The sequence below is a fragment of the Takifugu rubripes genome, chromosome 9, assembly GCF_901000725.2.
Source record: "Takifugu rubripes chromosome 9, fTakRub1.2, whole genome shotgun sequence".
In the NCBI taxonomy this organism is placed as follows: domain Eukaryota; kingdom Metazoa; phylum Chordata; class Actinopteri; order Tetraodontiformes; family Tetraodontidae; genus Takifugu; species Takifugu rubripes.
Window position 1 is genome coordinate 11432279 of NC_042293.1, and position 21470 is coordinate 11453748.

Here is a 21470-nt window from a genome sequence, read left to right on the forward strand (position 1 = left end):
GAGCACCAGAGCAATAGAGGCCAGGGTCTACCATACCAGACAAGACCTCAGGTGTAGGCTGTGTGCAGATGCCCCTACATGGAGTGGCATAACCAGGTGGCTGGCATAGTGTACAGGAACATCTGCACTGAGTATGGACTGGAGGTCCCAGGGTCCAGGTGGGAGACACCAAGATCCTGTGGGACTTCCAGATCCAGACTGACAAGATGGTGGTGGCCAATCAGCCTGACATAGTGGTGATAGATAAACACCGGAAGACAGTGGTGGTGATAGATGTAGCAATCTCAAAGTGATAGCAACATCAGGAAGAAGGAACACGAGAAGCTGGAGAAATATCAGGGGCTGAAGGAGGAGATAGAGAGAAGGTGGGGCGTGAAGGCAACAGTGGTCCCAGTAGTGATTGGGACACTATGGGAAGTAACCCCAAAGCTGAATAGATGGCTCCAACAGATACCAGGAACCACATCAGAGATCTCTGTGCAGAAGAGTCCAGTCCTAGGAACAGCTAAGATCCTGCACAGAATCCTCAGAGGACTCAGGTCTGAAGGAAGAAGTCACCGCCCAGGAGGGTACAAATGAGCAGTACTTGCTAAATTTATAGGAAAATGAACAATTATGTTTTATGTATCTGTTTTTTAGTCAGGAATATTTGTAAAGTTCTCCAGTTGTCCTTTATGTATTTATTGGTGTGGTCAAGAAGATGATGGATGTGGTTAGTTGATGTCCTGTTGCTCCTGCAGGAGATTCTGGGTTTAGTGAATCAGCCTCGTGACCATGTTCTCCAATCACCAGTGACTGTACATGATATTAAGCAGCTGTGGATATTAATATTTCATGTAACATTGCAAATCAATAAACGACTGAGCGTGTCATTGCACACTGAATTTGAATTTTCTTTTTTTTGGCTCATTGTGTGTGTGTGTGTCTGTCGGGAGGAATGCTCCGGTACACATGACAGGCCCACATCACGCACGCGTTCCTCTGAATAAAAAGCATATTTCCGCGCATGACACGCCGCCTAATGACGGCACCTCGGTACCCTGGAGGCGGTCGCTGCTCGGCGATCAGGCACCTTTGACCTCCAGCCTTGTAAGCTGCTCAGGGAGCTCCAGCGAGACCGACTCCACCAGCAGCAACCGGTTTGTCACATGACCAGCGTGCAGCCCTCAGCGTGTCTCTATTTCCGTGTTCATCGAGCTGAATGAGGATTCACGTCCGACCGATCTGCTTCACACACCGGCAAACTGCGTCTCGGTGCGGGGCCCCTGTCGGTGGACGCCGAGCTCACACACACGCATCGCCGGGACCCACGCAGGATCATGCTCACACGGGTGAAGTCGGCGGTGGCTAATTTTATGGGAGGCATGATGGCCGGGGGCTCCAACGGTGATCACTCCGGGGGCTCGGATCTACCGCTGAAATACCCGTACAGCAGACCGGAGTTCCTGGGATTGTCCCCGGACGAGGTGGAGTGCTCGGCGGATCACGCGTCGAGACCGATCGTCATCGTGAAGGAGACCAAGCGGCTGCCGTGGGCCACCGGCTACGCAGAGTGAGTAACCTGCCTGCGTCCATCTTTTCTTGCACGTCGCATCCTTTGGGAGGTGGGTTTTCCTGGACCACCGCATGAGCGGGTAAACAATAGCACCAGCTGTTGTTATTGTTGTTGGTGGTGGCCCCTGTGTTTATGCAGAGGATGGGTGCACAGTGTCTGACATAAATAAAGCCCCTCTGAAGATACGGCTGCTAGAATTGGCCCTTTCAAGCCCATAGATAGGGAAAAGGTGTGTATCTCTAATTTTAGAAGTAGGTGGTTGTAGGACTGTGGGTCCTTTCACTTCAGGCAGAATTTGCACAGTGGCTGATTAAGCACACATGTAAATTTTCCAGGATAAAATGGTGGTTTTATGGTGTTGTTTCATTTTTTTATTTTTATTTTTATCCTGTACTTGCATAACACATCATCTCTGGTTCATTTGGTTTTTCCTTTCAGTGGGACTCACATTTTGGCTGCAAAAGCTTCAAATAAAATTACTGCACATCTTCCATAAACTGTGCTCTTATAATGTGAGTAATTCTGCAGAGAACATTTCAGAAAATAACCTTATAACTGTATAAGTTGTGGTTTTATGTTCATATTATTTGACAACAGAAAGAGAGACAAGGAATTACTTATTCTCCTGTAGTCCAAATATTTGGGAGGTCTGCAGGCAAGCTTAAAATGACACAGCTGTTTTAAGTTTAAAATTCACTTTATTTTCATGAACTTTGGAATCCATGTTGTTGATAGCCTGATATGGAAGTTTGCCACTATTACTACAAATACTGTGTGCATAGCTGTGCACGCATCATGTTTCTACGACCTCTGTGTTGCAGAAATTAAGTTTACATGTGCAAATGTGTCATTATCCTTTAGCCAAATCGTTGACAGGTCTGTTTAGTCTGCGTCCCTGAGGCAATTCGCTGGAATTTCCAAGAAAATACATGAGCAGAGTAAGACGGCGAGGCTGCTGACATCTTCAGACTGCTCCTTTTATTCTGTCCGGTCACCAGAAATTCACCCACTTTGAATAATGTAGAGACAAATTGAGAAGCTAGATTTTGCTAGATGTCATTTGCAATTAAAAGAGCTGTAATTTAAAGTCCGAGTGGTTTATGTTGAATTTAAGGTCCTTCTGGAAAGATTCACTTCAGCCACCCAGCAATGGTTCCTTCTGCTACTCTACCACGAGGTTGCTTCAACTCAAGAAACAAATGCATAATAATTAGCCTCCTTAAGTCCCAACTCTGCTGCCAAATGTTGCATAACCTCTTTATAATTCTAGCCTGATCTCTATTTATGTTTTTTTTATTTTCATGCAACAGTTTAAGTCATTATTTCTTGCTGGCTGATAACTCAGCACAGTTTATTTAGAGGCATAAAAGCTGACTTTTCAGCCAGATCACATGCACATCACGCGGAGAGAGAGAGAGAGAGAGAGAGAGAGAGAGAGAGAGAGAGATGGAGAGAGAGAGTTTCTCTGTGAATATGTGAGATCTTGACATTGCATCAGCATTATCTTCGGAGATGAGCCATACCAGGGATTTGTCAACAGCTGGCTGACCAGCAGGATTCACTGTAGTTTAATCTCACCCCTGCTTGAGAAAACGAGAGTCAACATATCAGGAGGGTCAGAGAACAGTTAATCTTCGAGGGGAAATGTAAACATATCCAGAGATTTGCTAGCCTGCTGTCTCTGAGAGCTGCAAAATCGCCTTTAATGCCAGACAACCCTGTATTGGGAGGCAAATATGATATAATGTAGATAAAACATGCTAAAACAGGGTTGACATTTCTCTCCCGCTGTCATTCAGGTTGCGATATCTCGGGTTTATCTCGGGAGGAAGCCGGGTTCTGCTTCAGACTTGCCTCTTCTGATTGGCAGCACTGACCTTCAGGTCCAGTGAGCCCCGTCATTGGAAAGGATCACTGAATACTGCTTGTCAGGATGTATCCTGGGACTTCCTTTTCGTGCATGCAAAGACAACTAAAAGGAAAACAGTGTCGGTCATGTGGGCAGTCAGCCGGCTGACTGAAGCAGCCTTTTTGAAATAATTAAATTTGATGAAACTTGATTTGTTTAGCGTAACGTTGCTATGATCTCGTGGTGATGCAGAGGAACCCAAGTCTGACCCCGAGCAGGCGCCTGTGGTCAGAAAGATCTCCTTTTTTTTTTTTTCGCTCAGCACCAGGCTCATGGTGGGAGGGGATGCTCAAACAGAAGGGGAGTGTATAGTATAACTAATTTCAATGCTTTAGCATTTGACTAACATGTGGATATTAACCTAACCATATAAGGCACGTGTGGAATACTATACAATTATGTTATTTTTTTATCTTGGCCATGAGCAGTAAACTTATAAACATGGGGTTTGATACGCTGTGGTCTTAAGTGCAATTATAACTTATTGGTTGAATGAGTTCTATATGTAGTCAGAGGGTGATTAAGAACAGTTAGAATCACTGCAGAAATGAGGGCGATGACATCATCCTTCAGCATCTCTCCAGAGATGAAACAAATTGAAATCTTTTTAAAAAAAAAAATGGCCTCACCGTTGTTGTTTGCCTGCTCTACTTCGCTGGTCCCTTCCTTAGATTGCTTGTTGGCTCTGTTGCTCTGAGCAGCAGACACAAGCAGCGTCAGCGGTATCAAATGGTATAACTGCTACTTTGTCCACATCGTCCACCAAACTGCCTGGACTGGATGAAGAATAGAAGAAAAGTTTAGTTTAGTGGTATAAACCATATTCCTCCCCACCTAATTTCATGATCGGTATAATTTCCTGTTTTTGCAAGATTTTACAGAGCTGTTGGCCCGACTCATGGTCTGAGTGGCCGCGTGTGCACGTAGCAGAGGTCTGCAAGGCCTCGACAGTCCATCTGAAAGAGATTGAAGCTGCAGCAGCGGAGAGGAGGGAGACTCACGAATGTTTCAGCCTTCCTTGTCAGTCAGAACTTTTCTTACACGTTAGAAAGGTGGAATCGCAGCACACTGCGCACGTGCCAATGCTGCAACGAGAACTAAACAGATGTTGTCGTCACAGTCCAGATTTATGCACAGTAGAACATGTGTGAGCACAGTTCAGAGGAGCTGTTAACATCCCAGTTTTGAAACTCAGATCTGCAAATAGTCAAAATCTTTATGTAGCAACTAAATTTAATTGAGCTAATTTTTGATTATATTACTTTCTTATTGACAGAATTTATTTGGAGAAGCATGTTTCACTTAGCTGCAGTTCCATTTATAGAAGCAATAGAAACCAAATCTTGGCGTTCTTTCTTTTTTTTTTTTTTGATGCTTTCAGCTGAATCAACTTCTTGTAACATTACAAGTCACACGTTCCAGCAAGTGATCCCGTGTTGTTGCATCAGATATAACACAGGAAAGATTTGGAAGAAAACAAAACCAAAACATTTCAACATTTACTGTAACTAAGACTGTTGGTTTTACTGCTTTTGTTTCTTTCTTAGTAAAGCTTAGATTGACGTTAGCGTGACCGTTACTCAGCGCAGCGATTTAACCTGACCTGACAGGCCCGCTCTCAGACACAGCTCTTGCCTCGGGCCGTGGACGGGTTCTATCTCGCATCAGAGACCAGAGGCCCGAACACGCAACTCGACAGGGTCAAACGAATGCTACTTCCTGTGGTGCTGCTGTCTGTGGCCTCTTTTCTAAGCAGTTATTACGACGCGCTTTTGTGTTTGCATAATATTGCTTATTGACTGCTGCTGCATGGGCTTATTCATTGGACCTAATCACCATTTAAAAACCGTGGCTAATACAATTAATGCTTCTGGGACAACTGGAGTTTTAAATAGCCATTTATTCCAAAAACTGGAATGAAATGGATTATAGTTACACTAATTACTCCAAGTGTTTCCATTTTCAATTTCAAGAGGGAGCGCGTTTGAAAAATGTAATGATGCGATAATGAAATATAATGGGGAAAAAAATGGTTATTTTCCAATATAATTGACAGGATTAGAGGTTTAATTTAAATTTCAGTTAACAGGAGCGTATTTTCATGGCCAAAATTGGTCCACAGATATGCACGCCGGACGCCAGGAATACTTTTATTGCTGCTTTAATGTCCCTCTGACCAGAATTTTGATTCGATCTCATCTGTGATGTCTCATCTCTGTCCACCAGGGCGATCAATGCTGGGAAAAGTGCGTTAAATGAGGATCAGGCCCGCTGTGAGGTGCTGGTGATCAAAAGGAAGCCTGGAGGGAATCCCACGTCCAGCCAGATTCCCATGACCCGCCGGAGGTCGTCTCTGCCTAACGGAGAGGGGGTTGACCCCCCCAGTTGCTCGGTCAGTGAAACGACTTTATTTAACCTATGTGGCAGCGTCGCTTGTGCACGGTGACAGCCTGATGCTTCTAATGGCTGTATGTGACTATCGCCGGTGCAACTGTTTCTGAGTGATGATGCTCACATGTCCACCTGAAGCCAAGGGCACTCTCGTGCACGCGCCTCATGACTCACCACCGCAGTGATGCTGCGATAGGGAGCCATTTTCCTGCTCTTTGCTTGCTTCACTGAGGCAGTCGCTGCCTGTAAGAAAAAAATAAAGATGGAGTCATCGTGTGTGATCAAAGCTCAGCAGGGGCGGCGCTCTCCGCGGCGTTGAATTCGGTAAATCGGCAAACAAATGTGGCCTTTAAACCGCGGCGGCGGCACGTGGCCTTTGAAGGCAGCCGAGACAAAAGTGTGCCATGAACGGTGGCGCTCACACGTCTACCGGGTGCGAGGTGACGCTTTCAAGGCTACACCGACGTGCTGATCACAGACTGCACATTAGCCCTTCAAAAGTGTCGGTAAACACCTAGAGGTGACAAATGCGGCTTTGGAGCATTTGTTCTCTCACAAACCAGCGAGATGTCCTGCAGCTCCGGCGCTGTCTGGGGGACAACAGCTCTGACCCCAATGATGTAATGTGTTACAAACTGTGTTATATAAGGTTTATGTAGATACACAGCAGAAGGGGGGGAAGTGCTGATTCTGAAAAGACTGTTTGAAAGGAGCCGCTGCTACATCAGTGATTCCCAGCCATTGTTGCTGAGCTTTCTGTGTCACACAGCCACGGAGGGAAAGCACTGCTTGAATTACCCTACAGCCGCGCTGTGGCAATGATGCAGAAATTGTTACGTGCAAATGAACAGTCGTTCGTGCAGAGGTGGCGGATAAATACAAAGACTCTCCCTATCTTGTCTGTCTGGTTTTATATTTTCCCTGCACAGGACAGGACAGAAGACCTGATGTTGAACTACTGGGCGTTGTTTGACGGCCACGCTGGCTCCGGGGCTGCCGTCATGGCTTCGCACCTCCTGCATCATCACGTTGCCCTACACCTTCAGGAGGTGTTGGAGATCCTCTGCACTCCCAACCTGCTGGCTCCCACGTGTCTGGGAGAGGAGCCCATCAATCACCACCTCACCCCGACGTCCCAGCGTGCACTCACCAGGGCGGCATCGCTGCGGGGTGCAGCAGGGGCACCCTGCTCTCCCGGCAGCCCACCCACGCGCTTCTTTACCGAGAAGAAGGTTTCCCAGGAGAGCCTGGTGATCGGAGCCATTGAGAATGCTTTCAAGGACATGGTAAGAAACGTGGTGAAGCCGAGGAGCCTGAAATGTGCAAAGAAAATACCGTGATTATCATTCACTTTTCTGAACTTATTGAATTTTCTTTTTAAACGGCCCCAGTGTCAGATATTGCGCATAAAGCATCTCTTCACCACATCTCTTCATCTCTTCACCATTAAAGTTGAGATGAATTTGATGTGCGGCGCTGGATGACAGTTCGGTACCAAGTCTTGAATTTACGTAACGAGCTGTTTACTGTAACAACACATTGACTCGTCAATAACTAAATCGATAGTTATCTGAGCCAAATGCACTTCTGTTTCCTGTTTAATGTAGGACGAAACGTCCTTTGGTTTGAAAGGAGTAACTGGATGAAGTAATATTCCACTTAATGAGAGAGCTGTGGGGGCGGTGTGCTTTTAACTTTGGTACTGACAGCTTTTTTCTGGAATATATCAAACACCAAAGCTCTGGGGTGTCAAGTAGGACTCCACCTCTCTGCTCTGTTGCAAATCCAGTCTCGAAAATAGCCGATGTACAGCCAACACACTTTTTACATGCAAAACACATGCTTAATTATTAATCTATCGTAGAAGCAGAGCAGGTGGTCCACTCGTGTGTCGGTGGATGGATCAATACCAGAGCCAATACAAATAGTGGAGGTCTCTCTGACACACTGTTGGGCAAAAGAAGTCAAAGATCAATATTGTGAGCAATTGAGTTTAATTTTCCAGGTAATGCACACCCGATACCACCTATTGTAGGAAAATAATTTACTAATTTGTTTGATATGGTCATTAAAGAAATGAGGTGCTACTTCCTGGATCAGTTGGGGTTAAAGAACTTGTTGCCAGCTAAACCATAATCACTTATACAGCAATTAGTTAATGGGAGACTCTAACCTATTTGGTCATTAAACCCCACGTGGTGACTTTTTTTGGTCAGCTTCTCATCACATTCTGGCATTTGGCTCGTCTGATCAGTATCAGTTAAAAATTTAAATTAGAATAAGTAAAATTTAACTCAAATGGATCCATTTTTTTAAATTCAAATTGATACAATGCATTTTAAATTTAACTCACTTTAGTTAAAAAAATGTGAAGGTTTTAATATGAAACGCTTTCCTAATTCATTCGGGTCTCCATATCGCCGCTAGAGGGAGGTGTTGTATTAAATATCCGAACAACTGGCCCGTAAAAGAAGACATATTGGCTTGGAATGCTTACCTCAGAAAAATAAATGGTATTTTTTAATGAATGAATTAAGAGTTTTCTCTTACAAGGTTGTACTAGGTGCTACGAAGTGGTACTGAAATATCATTAATAATTATATTTTTGTCTCTGTAAAACCAGTCGGTACATTTTCTAACTTCACAAAATATTTTATTTGGCCAGTTTTTCCACTGTCTTTCCTTCCTTTCCTCGTTGGAGGAAAACCACATTGATTCTTGTTCCCAGGCAGCAGCAAACATGTGTCTGACCCTGCTTGCCTGACTCTCCTCTCACAGACCCCCTAGTGCTTTTCCAACTCTGATTTTGCACATTCGCTCCCCCGTCTCATCTGCTTTTCCTAAAGGGAATGGAAGAGATCTACTTAATTAAACCTTAAAGAATTACAAAACTGTCTCTTGATGGTCCAATTTTTAAGGAGAGGTTTAAATTTCTTTATATTTTAAAAGTGACCTTCGTAAAGGACAAATGGTGAATCTTGCTCTGACAGTTCAATATATGGATGAATAAAATGACCATTTTTAAAAACGTGTTAAATAATTGGGTTTCCAATACTGGCCAAATTAACAAGCATCTGAGAATAAAATGAATCAATTCACCATTTAAGAAAATTAGCTGATAAATATAAAAAAGTATGTGTATACCTTCCACTCTATATTCATACAATCCAAGAACACGTTGACCTGCATGCGTATTCCTCCTCTGACTCTCTTTAGCTGCTGTTTTTCCTTTAGTTCAGCTGTTGTGGAGGTGCAGAGGAGAAAGGTGTAGATGTTTATGCAGACATTTTCATTATTCAAGACTGCCTGCAGCAAGACACATTTGATACAGTGAGGGTGAATATGGATGATTCACTGTAGATTCATAATTCATTCAGGGTGAAGGACACATTTTGTTCACCCTCCAATGAGTGTGTGAGTGAGCGTGCACTCGCTACAAAGCCCAAGTTTGAACCAGCAGTGTGAGGACGTTTTAGTGTGTTGTTGCTGAGTGCTTTTTGTGCTCAGGGTACAGGTCGGGCCATGTTGGTTCAATGTCACGGTGCCACAGATGCATCTGCCTGACGTGAGCTCATAGAGTCAGAAGCTCAAGAACATGCGTATTTGTGCTTTTACAGATAATTGAAGATGCAGATCAAGAAATAAATAGACGAGCATACGAGCCTGTGATCGCGTTTGTGTTTTTTATGGTATGCATACAGTCCAGTGCTGAAATCGTGACCAGATTGAGGCAGTTAGCGGAGGAACAGAAGGTAAAGAAGGGGCAACATATGTAAAAACATGTCAGTGATGGTCTCGCTGCAAACGTGTTCACCGACACTGTTCGTCCTGCTCAATCTGTTAATGGTGAAAATGGGATGTGAAGGAGACCCTGCAGGGCTGATCCGCTTCCTCGGGACAGCTTCCTGCTTTTGAATTTAAGGCTCCGCACGCAGCCTCTAAGGCCGGCCCGATAAAGGATTAAAGGGTCAAAGGATCTGAGAGGAGCTCAGTTCAACTTTCCTTTCACGTTTTGATTAATTTACTGAAAGGTTAATTATTCTCTGAATAAATGGGTTGATTTCTTTTTTTCAGACCGCTTTTTGGTTTAATTAGCGGCAAATGAATCTGGGCTAATAAGCCGGTGTAATATCCAGCAGTCACTCTCTGCCTTTGCTCCAATCCGTTCTGTCTCTCCTCCTTGTTATTACTGATTGATATGACTGTTGACACCTAAATGAATGTTTCTATTTTTGATATTACTTTGACAGCAGCTTTGATGGCAGGCTAGGACTTATCAGTGTCTCTTCTGAGTACCCTGCTGTTGCGTAATAGGGGATGTGAAGGAAATGCGTTTTTTGTGCTCAGGATATGCAAATAGAAAAGGAGAAGGGAGTCTACAACATCTCAGGAGGCTGCACTGCCCTGGCGGTCGTCTGCTTGCTTGGGAAGCTCTACGTTGCAAACGCAGGGGACAGCAGGTGAGTCGTCATTCTGAGGAAGAGGAAGAGGAGGAGACTTGGCTAAAGTAAGCATTTCTGTTTTGTCTGTTCCTTATTCTCAGAGCTATCATTATCCGGGCGGGGGAGGTCATCCCCGTGTCAGCAGAGTTCACGCCGGAGTCTGAGAGACAGCGCCTGCAGTTCCTGGTAAGACCGAACCTCTCGCAGCTGACACATATTAGTCCAGCTGACCTCCCCTCCCACAGAGACCCCTCGCACTCCTCTTTCATACACTGCACGTCGCGATGTTTTCCTGTCATGCTGGGACACAAACCCTTCTCTTTTTTCTCTGCATTAAAGGCTTACATGCAGCCCCAGTTGTTAGGAAATGAGTTTACTCATCTAGAATTCCCAAGGAGAGTCCAGAGGAAGGAGGTGGGGAAGAGGATGCTGTACCGCGACTTCACCATGTCTGGATGGTGGGTTAAACATATTCATTGAGATTTTAGACCCCTTCTGAACTGATTTCCATTTCTCATCTGGAGTTATGCTTGAATATTTCACTCTAAAGCTTTGAATTTTTTGTCATATATATTTCTCCTAATCCTCTTTTTTTTAGTGTTATAAGCCAGCAGAGGTAAAATGTCCTTCTTCAGTCATAAGTGATTTCATTTGATATGCATACAGTAATTTTTGCCTTTTTACCCATTAATTACCCAGTAATTTAAAAGCTTCAGGAAACTGACATTGAATCTTTTGCTTTGGTATGTGAAGAACGTGAGAAGAAAAATCTAGGCAGGGGGAAGTCTCAGCTTTCATATTTTAGAGCGAGAAATTGCAGAAGATGGTGTAGAAAATAAATAAAAGTGAGAGTGCCGATAGACAGACATGAAAGAGTAAAAAGGAAGGTGGAGAGGCACCCATGGGGTCAGGTATTGAATGTGAAACAATGGCAATGCAGTACCAGCACCCCAGCATTAAATATAGGAGAAGCCACGTAAAATAAGTGCACAATTGGTCCTGTTTTACGCCACATTTTGATGCGTTGCCAGATGAGGCCGAGCTCATTTCAACAAATGCGTCGGATACAAATGACAAATTTGACCGGAGGAATCGATAACGCGTGCAGGCTGGATGCGTTTCTCTGTCTCAAGCATCGAACAAAAAGAAAAATGCCCATTTAATATACTTTGACATCAGCGCTGATTAATTCTGCAGTCAAATCACTTTGTCATTTGATATAATGTAATGAAGACAAAGGAGCTTTTAAAGCCGCCACTTCCTGTTGGACTGTAGTAATTGCATCCGTCATGTCTGTTTCTTTGTGTTGCCTGCAGATGATTAAGGGCAGCACCTGAGTGCAGCGTTCTGTAGTGTCCCCGCAGATGTAGGTCAGTTAGCCACTGTTCCACATTAGGCCCAGAACATTCACTCTGCCTCGGCAGGGCAGAACTACTGTGATGTATTTTTAATCTGGTTCCACCATAACCCAGTTCTGCCTCTCTCAGCCAGGCTACGTCTGGGTCTTAAATTAGTAGCTAGTCGGGGTGCTTGCTGATGGCTCCGATGCCAGCCTTCTGCTTCGTCTGCAGGTGCAGCTCCGTTCCGTGGATACGCTGCCTCTTTTTTATGCCTCCATTGGGGTGCATTCTTTACGTTTAGCAATCGTGCTCTTATGTGTATTTGAGTGGTAGTTGTGTGGGTGTAAACTGCGTTACTTTCAAAGGCAGCCACGATCAAGGCCACCTCTGCAGCCCACCTCTTTCTGTGCTGCCTCCCCGTTCGCTTCATCTTCCTGAAGCAAATCTGTGTAAGCTTCACTGTCCGGGCTAGTGGAGGTTTTTCTGACACGTCCAGAACCGTTGGACATCAAACCAGTGTCCGACGCGATGCAGCCGCAGCCAGCGGGTAGGAAGGTAGTGTCCTCGGACCGGACCAAACGAGCTTCGCTTAGTGCAAGAAGCGAGTCGACCGGGGGAATAAATGAAGAGAGAAAGAGAGCAAGAGGTGATGAAGAAATCTGAGGAGAAAGTGTGGAGGCTACATACTGTAGGAGGGCCAGGATGAATAGTAACTGAGCTTCCCGCCTCTGTACTCCTGCTTTTAATGACAGTGAATATGATTGGAGGGAGACTGACACAGGCCTTCATCAATTCATTACTCACGTCTCCCCGCTGGCATTATGCCTGCCTCTGTCAACGAAGAGCCATTCAAGGTTGGCCAAATAGTTGATTTGAGCTCTTCTCTATCCCCCCCAATTTGCCTGACTCATCTGGTGCTGACACAGGCGCGCCACAGTGTCACCTCCAAGTCTGCCCCAGGGTGTGTGTGTGTGTGTCTGCTGACTGGGAGGCTGTGCGTAAGAAGTCACTTCAATACTCTCTCCCCTCATCCCTCCTTTCATTCTCTCCCATCCAAACACCCCCCTGAATGCCAAAGCAGCATCGGTCAAACACTGCAGCCCTTGTTTACCTCATTTCTCTCCTCTGAATTCAATCTCAGTCTTTAATTTTATGCTTATTTATGTGGCATCTGTAACGGTACATTGTCACCAAACACTTTACAGAGCCTAATTCGTCCACTAAAGGCCACAGAGCCAAAGGGAAAATTCCATTTTAACAGGAAACTTCCCCTGAGTAGAACCCATGACTGTCAAAAAGAGTGATAACGTGTGTCTCTGTCATAAATTTTGAATCCTACAAACATAAGTTGATTTATTTTGCGCTGCAATCCCGAAGCCCTGAGTTCCAAACTGCATTTCTGTGTTTATGGGATGTGTTTTCTACGATAACGCTCGCTGCGCGTGCTGCTGGGAAAAGTGCTGACTGCGGCAGTATAGCGCTCGCCCAAGGTGGAAACATATGGCGTCTCTGAGTGGAACCAGCAGTAATGTAAAAATCATCCATCCCTGCTAATCTGCTCCGTACCAGCTGGAATATGTTGGATGAAGCAAGCGGAGCAGGTCTGGAGAGGGAGGGGGTCACATTTAGGAAATTTTATTTGCGTTGTGTGTCGTCAAAAGTAATACAACAGGCGGAAACATCAGCAGTCATTTCTTTTAATGACTCAAACTCTTCATTCCTTTATTTTAATAGCATTCCTAAATTATTTGGCTGCTCAAAATGAATTTCTCTGTTTGTGTTGCACCTGGTCTGAATCGTTTAAGGAAAACTGTCCCATCAGTTCCTTGGAAACTGGCTCAAATTGGAGGTCTTTCTGATTCTGACACAGGTGATGTCAAACTGTTCACAGGTGAACAAAAGTACGCGAGCCACGAGGATGAAGAAGTGTATTTTAGTGCTCTGTGTGAACACTTGAACTTGTATTCTGGAGCCTTTGCCTTGTTCTGCAGCTCCGACTGACGGTGGTAAATTATTCATTAGGTGGAGAAGTTTAAACAGCGCTCTGGGAGCAGGGGAATGTAAATGAGGATACTTGCATCATTCAGTTGCGTTACATCCAGCCTTTCGTGCAGTGCGTGCGCGCAGCCCCTCGTGCACGTGCAGGCACCAGTGGCAGCAGAGTTACAGAAAACCACCATTAACGCAAAGCATCCATAGACCTCTCAGCAAGGACAGCGATCAGGTAGAGGAGCGAGAAATAGGCTAGTTTCTAACAAATGTGGGGGGGAGCGTGTCTCCAGGCCGCGTGTCTGCGGCCAATGAACTGAAAGTGTCCTCTCTCCTCTCCGCAGGGCCTATAAAACCATCGAGGACGATGACCTGAAGTTTCCACTGATCTACGGCGAAGGGAAGAAGGTAAGCTTTGCTCTGCTGGCTTGTGCTCCTCGCCTGTGGTCTCAGCACAGCAGGGCACAGTTAGCAGCCCCTGCCCTCCCCCAGACCCTCCCATGTTTCCCCAGGGCATCCTACCTCCACCATCCAAGGTAGTACTGATAAAGGGTCAAAGGTCGGACACCCGCCTGAACCAACAATCGCGTAAATGATCTGATAAAAGACTCATTGTGATACGGAGCTAAAACACCCACTCGCAGCCGAATCTTGTTGGTATTTTGACACGAGTAAAAGGTCGAAAGCTCGACGCGCCGTTCATGACATTTCTCCCCCCTCCAGCGGGGCTGCCGTGTGGCGGCGTGCGACATCTTGTCCTTGTTAGATTGAAAAGGTCAGATCGGAGAACATGATCGATGTGGATATTTTCTCCCGGTGGCATTTTCCAGCAGGCAGATTTATGACGACTGGGGCAGGTGCCGCCTTCACACGTGAGGCTTCATAGTCGGCCGTGTCCACGTCGCCATGTGGGGGGGGGGCTCTTCAAAGGCCGGTGAGCAATCTGCAGGGCCATAACTATCGCATTGTTTCTCCTTTTCCTGCTGGAGGTGCTTTGAAATGCTCTTCATGCTCACTTCAACGCTCTGGAGTGCGTCCAGGCCCAGTCCTAACCAGCCACGCACGGCCCCTCGTGCGCCCTCCCTCTTTTGCCGTGCAGTAGATTCAATTAGCCCAGATCCCAGTCCTCTGCCAGCAGCCATTTTTAGATGCATCGGCGGTGACCCGTGAAGAAAAAGGTCTTGCACAGACGGGTTCAACCGTTGTTTGGTACCCCGGAAACCTGCAGCCTCTTTTGGATCCCCTCAGCCCTGCTCATCATCTACCTTTGTCGCCGCAGATGTGGTTGGCGTGACAACGAATACGTGCTTCTGCTCACACCTGTTTTTGTTTTTAAAAATGTGTCTCTTCTTCTTTCAGGCTCGTGTGTTAGCGACCATCGGGGTCACCCGGGGGCTCGGGGACCACAGTCTCAAAGTGCACGACTCCAACATTTATATCAAGCCGTTCCTGTCCTGCTGTCCAGAGGTGGGCAGCACTTTGCATTTTGTATGTCGAGAGTAGATTCTGATTGAATTTAGGGAACCTGAAACTGCCGAGCGGAGGATATGAGTGCTTTAGCATACTTTGGTAATCGTGCAGCTTTGTTATTTGTCCCTCAGAGATGCTTGCAGCTCCTCTTCTGTCAACAGCACAAATATGGAGCTCAGGAGGCTGTTATGAGGACACAGTTGTTGCCCGAGACATAGTCAATGAGTGGACGTCGCACTTTGTGACGCAAAACCTTTGGTAGATAAAGAAATAATACATGTGGAGGGGCTGTACACTGCCCCGAGGGCAGAGAGGTTCAACAAATGGCTTCCCTCTGTCCTTGACATCGGCTGACACTCATCCTGAAATCAGACATGGCCACTGAGTCATAAAGCAAACCTCTGGTGCGTAGTTTAGCTCCTCTCTCTTTTGTAATGATGGAAATGATCCTAACCTAGCAGAGGTTATTTTGGTCCCGATACATCTGCTTATGCGGCTGTTGGGCTATAAGTCGTATCAGCTGTAACTAGGCAACTCCCCTACGGCAGCAATGGGCTCGCTGGATGCAACAACCTTGACATTCCAAGCTCATTCAGTGCATTATGTGCTTTCATGAGATTTGTATCTTGCCACTGTAATATATCTCTCAGTAGCTAAGAAGCTTTTAAGGTTTCTGTTTTGCCTTTGTATTTAGTTTCAGGTATATAACTGCGTCCATGTGTCTGATCGGTACCTTGATTCAAATATTTCAATAGGTTAAATCTAAAACATTATCCCATTATGTTAGCTGTGTGCTAACTTGGATTATCTACTATGGATTATCGTAGGTCCGTGTTAGCATGCCGACGTGTAGCCAAAATGTTGCTACGCTCCAGCAGCGGTCCAGCAGAGGACTGGAGAAGGTTAACACAGTCGAGCCTTGTTGTGGGACTCTTTAGTTCATGAAACGTGTAAATAATACATATACATCAGCCGTCCTTTAACTTCTGCCTGTTGTCTTTATTCAGGTCAGGGTCTACCCTCTGGGGCAGTACGAGCACGGGGCGGATGATGTTCTGGTGCTGGGAAGCGACGGCCTGTGGGATGTCCTGTCCAACCAGGAGGCTGCGGAAGCGGTCACCTCTTTCTTGGCAAACTGCAATCCGGACGACCGGCACAGGCACGTTCCCCTAACGGCGCTCGAACTTCCTTTCAAGCCCGGCTCATAACCGAGACGATGGCGGCTGCTGACTCGTTGCAGCTACGCAAATCTCTCAACAGAGGCTGACACGATGATGAAGCAGCATTGATAGCAAAGAATGAAAAGTTTATTTTTTTTATTTTTTTTAAATCGCTTTCTTCTCGCAGGTACACGATGGCGGCTCAAGACCTCGTGATGAGAGCAAGGGGAGTGCTGAAGGACGGAGGCTGGAAGATTTCCAATGACAGATTAGGCTCTGGAGATGACATCTCGGTCTTCATCATCCCCCTCACGCACGCCAGCAAGCAGAACTAGCGAACAGCGCCGGCCTCCCTCCTAGCTTTTGCTCTTTTAAAGTGCTTTATCTTGGACTTTCTTCCCCTCCCAAGGCCCGGGTTGAATTATCATGGATTTCAAGTTTAAAAAAGAAGATATCTTGGTGTCGACCTCAAGCCATCCCGAATCTTGTCGCCCAAAGCGGCGATGGCGGACCCCTCATCCCAGCGGGTGTTTGGGTCGTGCCGTTACCGACCGTTGCACAATCATTAGAAATGTATATAATCCAAATGTGTTTTGATGCGCACGTGTACAGTGTAAAGAAGAAAAATCCGACCTGCGTATGAGTCATATCAACAGGTCCTGCTCTGGACCATTTTCTGATGCGTTTGTGCCATTTTTTTCAGTGATTTCTTGTGCACGTGCGGAACTATGCGAAGGATATCCTGTCGTACAAAATCAGTTCTCCTTACTCTAATTATATTGAGCTTTTTACGGCGAGTGAATTTTTCTGATCTTTAATGTGGTTCTGCGGAAAGGATAATGTAGAAAACACTTTGATTCTGTTCCATTTTCCACTCTTTAGTTTGGGCCATAGTAACTTAATTTAAATTGTATAAAATGTATATAGTATTTAGAGCAGATACTCTCGATGGAAGTGTTGCACATCTTACTGAAACAAACGTTGACGTTCGTATTGCTTTGAAAACCTGGAAAAAGTGGTTTACATCCTCACTTTGATGCTGTATTAAAAAATGATGTTTTAACCTTTTTCCATATTAATGTGCAGCGTGATTAATTGATGTGTGTTTGTTGTCGCTGCATAAGTGCATATGAAATGCCTCACTGATGGAACTTGGAATCAAGAGTCCCAGTGGTGGAAATCAAGCAATTTAAACTGCTTTTCAGATGTATGTAATTTAAATGATTTCCTCCATAATGGAGAAGAGGGGAGGTAAAAGCTTTTCCCGTTTTTATAATGTAAAAGCCGCACAATTACTGGCCAGAAAATCTGGCTGGCTTGAACGGGAACAGATTTCCTCTCTGGTCGACGTACAGAATTAGAGCATCAACACTGTGTCAAACTGTGTTAAGTGAATCTCCAAAGTGATGTGGATGAAGGGTATTAGTTCATGGAATAGCCTGACAGAAGATTACAGGCTGGAGGGCTGTAATTCAGCACACACACACACACACACACACAGCAAAGATGGTGAGATCGCTTCATCCTCACACACGCAACAATGAAGGATGGTATTGTCATTTAAGGTGAAACAGCAGATATGAACACTCGATAAGAGACCGTAGATCAGAGCGCACGATGAAGAGTTCGCAGTTTTTGTGACTTTTAACGGATGTTTCCCGGGAAAGGTCTTGTTCTGCGTTGTAAAGGGGGGGTCCATCTTGAACATCAGATGTGGACATTTTTGCAAACTACTCGAAACTGAGAAGATCTTCAACCCTTAGTAAACTTCTAGTAAATAAGAGGCTTCTGATTTCCTGATTCTATTGGAGAATTACATCAATTTTACATATTGTAATGGGCTAATATACACTCAGGATACAATTAAACAGACTTTTATGTGTATTCAAGTCCACTTTATTCCATTTCTTTTGAGATCAACAGATCAAATCTATTATTTTAGACCAATATACAAAATGTGTGGATTAATTTGTGTTAATCATATTAACAAGATAAACATATTTGAACCTGTCACACACCTTCCTATGTTTTCTGTACATCTACTCGTCCTGGGAGCTGTGTGGGAGCCAGAGGACCATCTGGTCCCCACAGGCCAGCACCGCATCCTCCTCCAGTCAGGCCAGAACTGATCTGGCACCCCACACTCGTGTGTGTGTGTGTGTGGTCCAGATTGGATGACGGTAGTGATGACACAGTCATTTCTGTGGGCGGCTTGTTTTTTGTTTTTTTTTCTCCAAGGTTGCAGCCCTGCCATCCAGGCAGAGCCGACGCGGAGAAGAACCTCCAGTGGAAAAGGGAAGGCAAAAACACACCTTTACAGAGGGATGCATGTGTGTTCAGTTTTTGGGATTGTTTGATGGAAGCTGGCAGTCGCCTGGCTGATTCTGACCCATTTTATATGAACAATGCCAGAAAAAAAAAAAAAAAAATCGACAGACTAAAAATGGCTTAAATTGTGAATCTATTATCCAAATAGCTTCTCAACAGTTTCAACTACACATTTCACTCTCGTGATCTCAGAGGGGGAAGAGATCATATTGGGCATATTTGCAAAAGAACACTTGAGTTCTGATCAATGATCTCTTTAGGTTGCCCCCTCCCTTCAGCTCTGACAAAACACCAAGCTTTGCTCTCTATTTCTCGATCAAAATGACCTATTTTTTTTTCCTTTTTTGGAGAATATCGCCAAGTTTGACTGCCTTTTGTGAGCATTTCAAATTTTTAATCGAAATTGAAATATTAAAAAAGGAAAAGTTTTACTTTGGAGAGGCTGAAACTAGCGGTTGGCTGAATGTTCTGCAGCAGTGACTGAAACCGTTTGATGCAGAACGGTTGCAGGAGACCAGATTGTCCTGTCAGGGGCCAGGGTGTGGCTGCTTCAGAAGGTGCAGAGTTGTGGACGGAGGGGGCTCCAGTTCACCGCTTCAGAGCTTCTGTAGCCTTGAACATGATTTATGCGCAGCCAAACTCAGGTGACAGCTTTGAGACAAGATGGATGACGAGGACATGATCCGTTGGCTGCCTCTCTCTATCCAGGATATGATAAATTGTGTTTTACACCAGAGGAACGACTGCTTGCCTGAGACAGAGACTACCATTTGAATATGGGAGCTGATAATCAACAGGCAATATGTCTCAAGTCTCCTGTCTTTCTAAGTATCTTCATTTGCATGGGTCTCTGTCTGTGCACACGTGACAGCGAGCTGAGCTTCTGCAGAAAATAAATATTAAATCACCTTACTGTCAAATGTAAGCAATTCATTGGAAGGTCAAACGCGGTATCCAATCAGACACTAACCATCATCTAGGATGTGAGCGCAAGGACTAAACCCCCCGCCCTGACTGACTGAGCATACTAATGCCACCAGATGCCGTTGTGCAGGAGCGGGATTTCAAAGGTTAACTCGGGACGCATGACCCACATCAGCGCCGCCGCTGCCGAAATGCTGCTGTTGGGGGGGGATTGATGAGGTGTTACGGTGGGGGTTTAAGTCACGAATCCGTCTGCGCATACCAGAGACTTCCAGCCCAGAAGCACACACCATCCTGATTTATCGTAATAATCAGATTATTCGGCGGACAACGGCGGCGAGGGTGCAGATTTACGCACGGGTGAGGCGTTCAGGTTCAGCAGGAGAAAGCGCGATCAGTTCGCGTCTGATGGTATGCGGGGTTATCGACAAAGGACGTCTAGGGGTCTCATTAAGCAACCTCGTGTGGATGCACTATGGAGGATACCTATGGGCAGCAGAAGCCACGTCACTCCTCCCCTCATAGCAACAGCACCGTTGACCTACATGCTATTAACGCAGCCCACTCCGCCCGGGGTGTTGGAAAACATCGCAAATCCATAGCAGATATGGACTTTATTCGTGCATTAAAAAAAAAAAAAAAAACCGTGCACGTGAGCATTTCACCAATAACGTGCGAGTTCACATTTCTCGGTTTAAAAATCACCACTGCACACAAATGCTTTTCCTCCAAAGCCAAATCACTATTTTATTCAACGAAAATGCGATACAGCATGAGCACGAAAATGCAACACTGCGGCCGTCATGTTCCGTCCGAACGGCACCAAATGACAATTATAATACAAAAGGCGAGCACCATATCCTTAAGGGCGCGCATTACCTGTTTAAAACCGTAAAACATCAGTGAAAGGACGGCTGGTTTCAGACATTTTCCTTCGGTTGAAGCGAGGGCACCAGCACTAGCAAGGCAGTAGCTTGCGCAGTCATCTCCATAGCGGGCAGTGTCACAACCCAACCAACAGCACAAACTACTACCTCAGCCAGTACGTGGCCAAAAAAAGCAGGAACGAAAGAAGCGAAAAATGTTCTTTAAAAAAAAAAAAATGTTGCAAAATATCAAAGAGGAAACGCGGCGCCTCGAAAAGCCACGATCCCTTCGGCTGCAGCTGAAGAATGTCCGTCTTCTGGCCGCCTCGCTCTCCTTCCGCGCAGACTTGAATAAGAGGGAAACCCCGCCCAAGCGGATCAGCCTCCCCCTCCTCCTCTGCCTCGTCAGTGTCGGCCACAAAACGGCCCTTTCCCCTCCTGTGACCTATGATCTGAAGCTGTGGAGCGAGAGCAGCGAGGGAGGGGGCCGAAGGGTCCCCGCACAGAGAGCACCAGTGTGCTGTCGGACGTGCGGACTATAATAATGAAGGGAAAAGCCATTGCTGAGGTTCCCCCTGCAGCAATCTTCTCCTCAGTTTTACATCCAGGGCTGCAGAAAAGAGACCAAGAATGTCAATGGGTTGTGTAGAGAGGACCAAACGATGTTTAAAATAATAAAGGTGTAATGTTTTTAACAAAACCAATCAATGATAAGAGAAAAGGTTTATGTTGAATGAAATGATGCACATTCATAAAACGTCCATGTCCTCCCCAAACGCTAATCCCCTGAAATTTACAACCTTAATTGATATTTCATCACTCATTTGCAGATGTATTTTGTGTGGAAGAACAGTTTGAGGAGTTCAATGATGGCGCTTTAACCTTCACTTTGTCTAGAACACATAGAATGAATAAGAAAATGCTTTAATATAGAAACCTGGTGGCCAGCAGCTGCACACAACAGAACATCCTGGCTGCAAATGGCATCATCAGCACAAAATGGCAGCACCATGTCGTGTTTGGATGTTAGAATGTTGCACATTATCAAAACCGTGAACAGTGTGAGTGATTTAAAAACATAGTAAGAGCACAAAGG

General features: G+C 45.4%; 1 protein-coding gene and 1 non-coding gene across 2 annotated transcripts; one reads left to right on the plus strand and one right to left on the minus strand.

The window, feature by feature from the left end:
* Positions 1-939: 939 nt before the first annotated feature.
* Positions 940-17332, plus strand: ppm1h (protein phosphatase, Mg2+/Mn2+ dependent, 1H). The gene is made up of 10 exons (XM_011607448.2): positions 940-1552; positions 5691-5856; positions 6785-7141; positions 10203-10315; positions 10399-10483; positions 10637-10755; positions 13971-14034; positions 14986-15093; positions 16104-16255; positions 16444-17332. Exons 1-10 carry the CDS (start codon positions 1320-1322, stop codon positions 16589-16591), a joined length of 1545 nt encoding a protein of 514 aa, XP_011605750.2. The 5' UTR covers positions 940-1319; the 3' UTR covers positions 16592-17332.
* A 3135-nt stretch (positions 17333-20467) lies between these two features.
* mirlet7i (microRNA let-7i) lies at positions 20468-20551 on the minus strand. Its single transcript, NR_105319.1, has one exon. It is a non-coding gene; the product is annotated as a microRNA let-7i (primary transcript).
* Between the last annotated feature and the right edge of the window lie 919 nt (positions 20552-21470).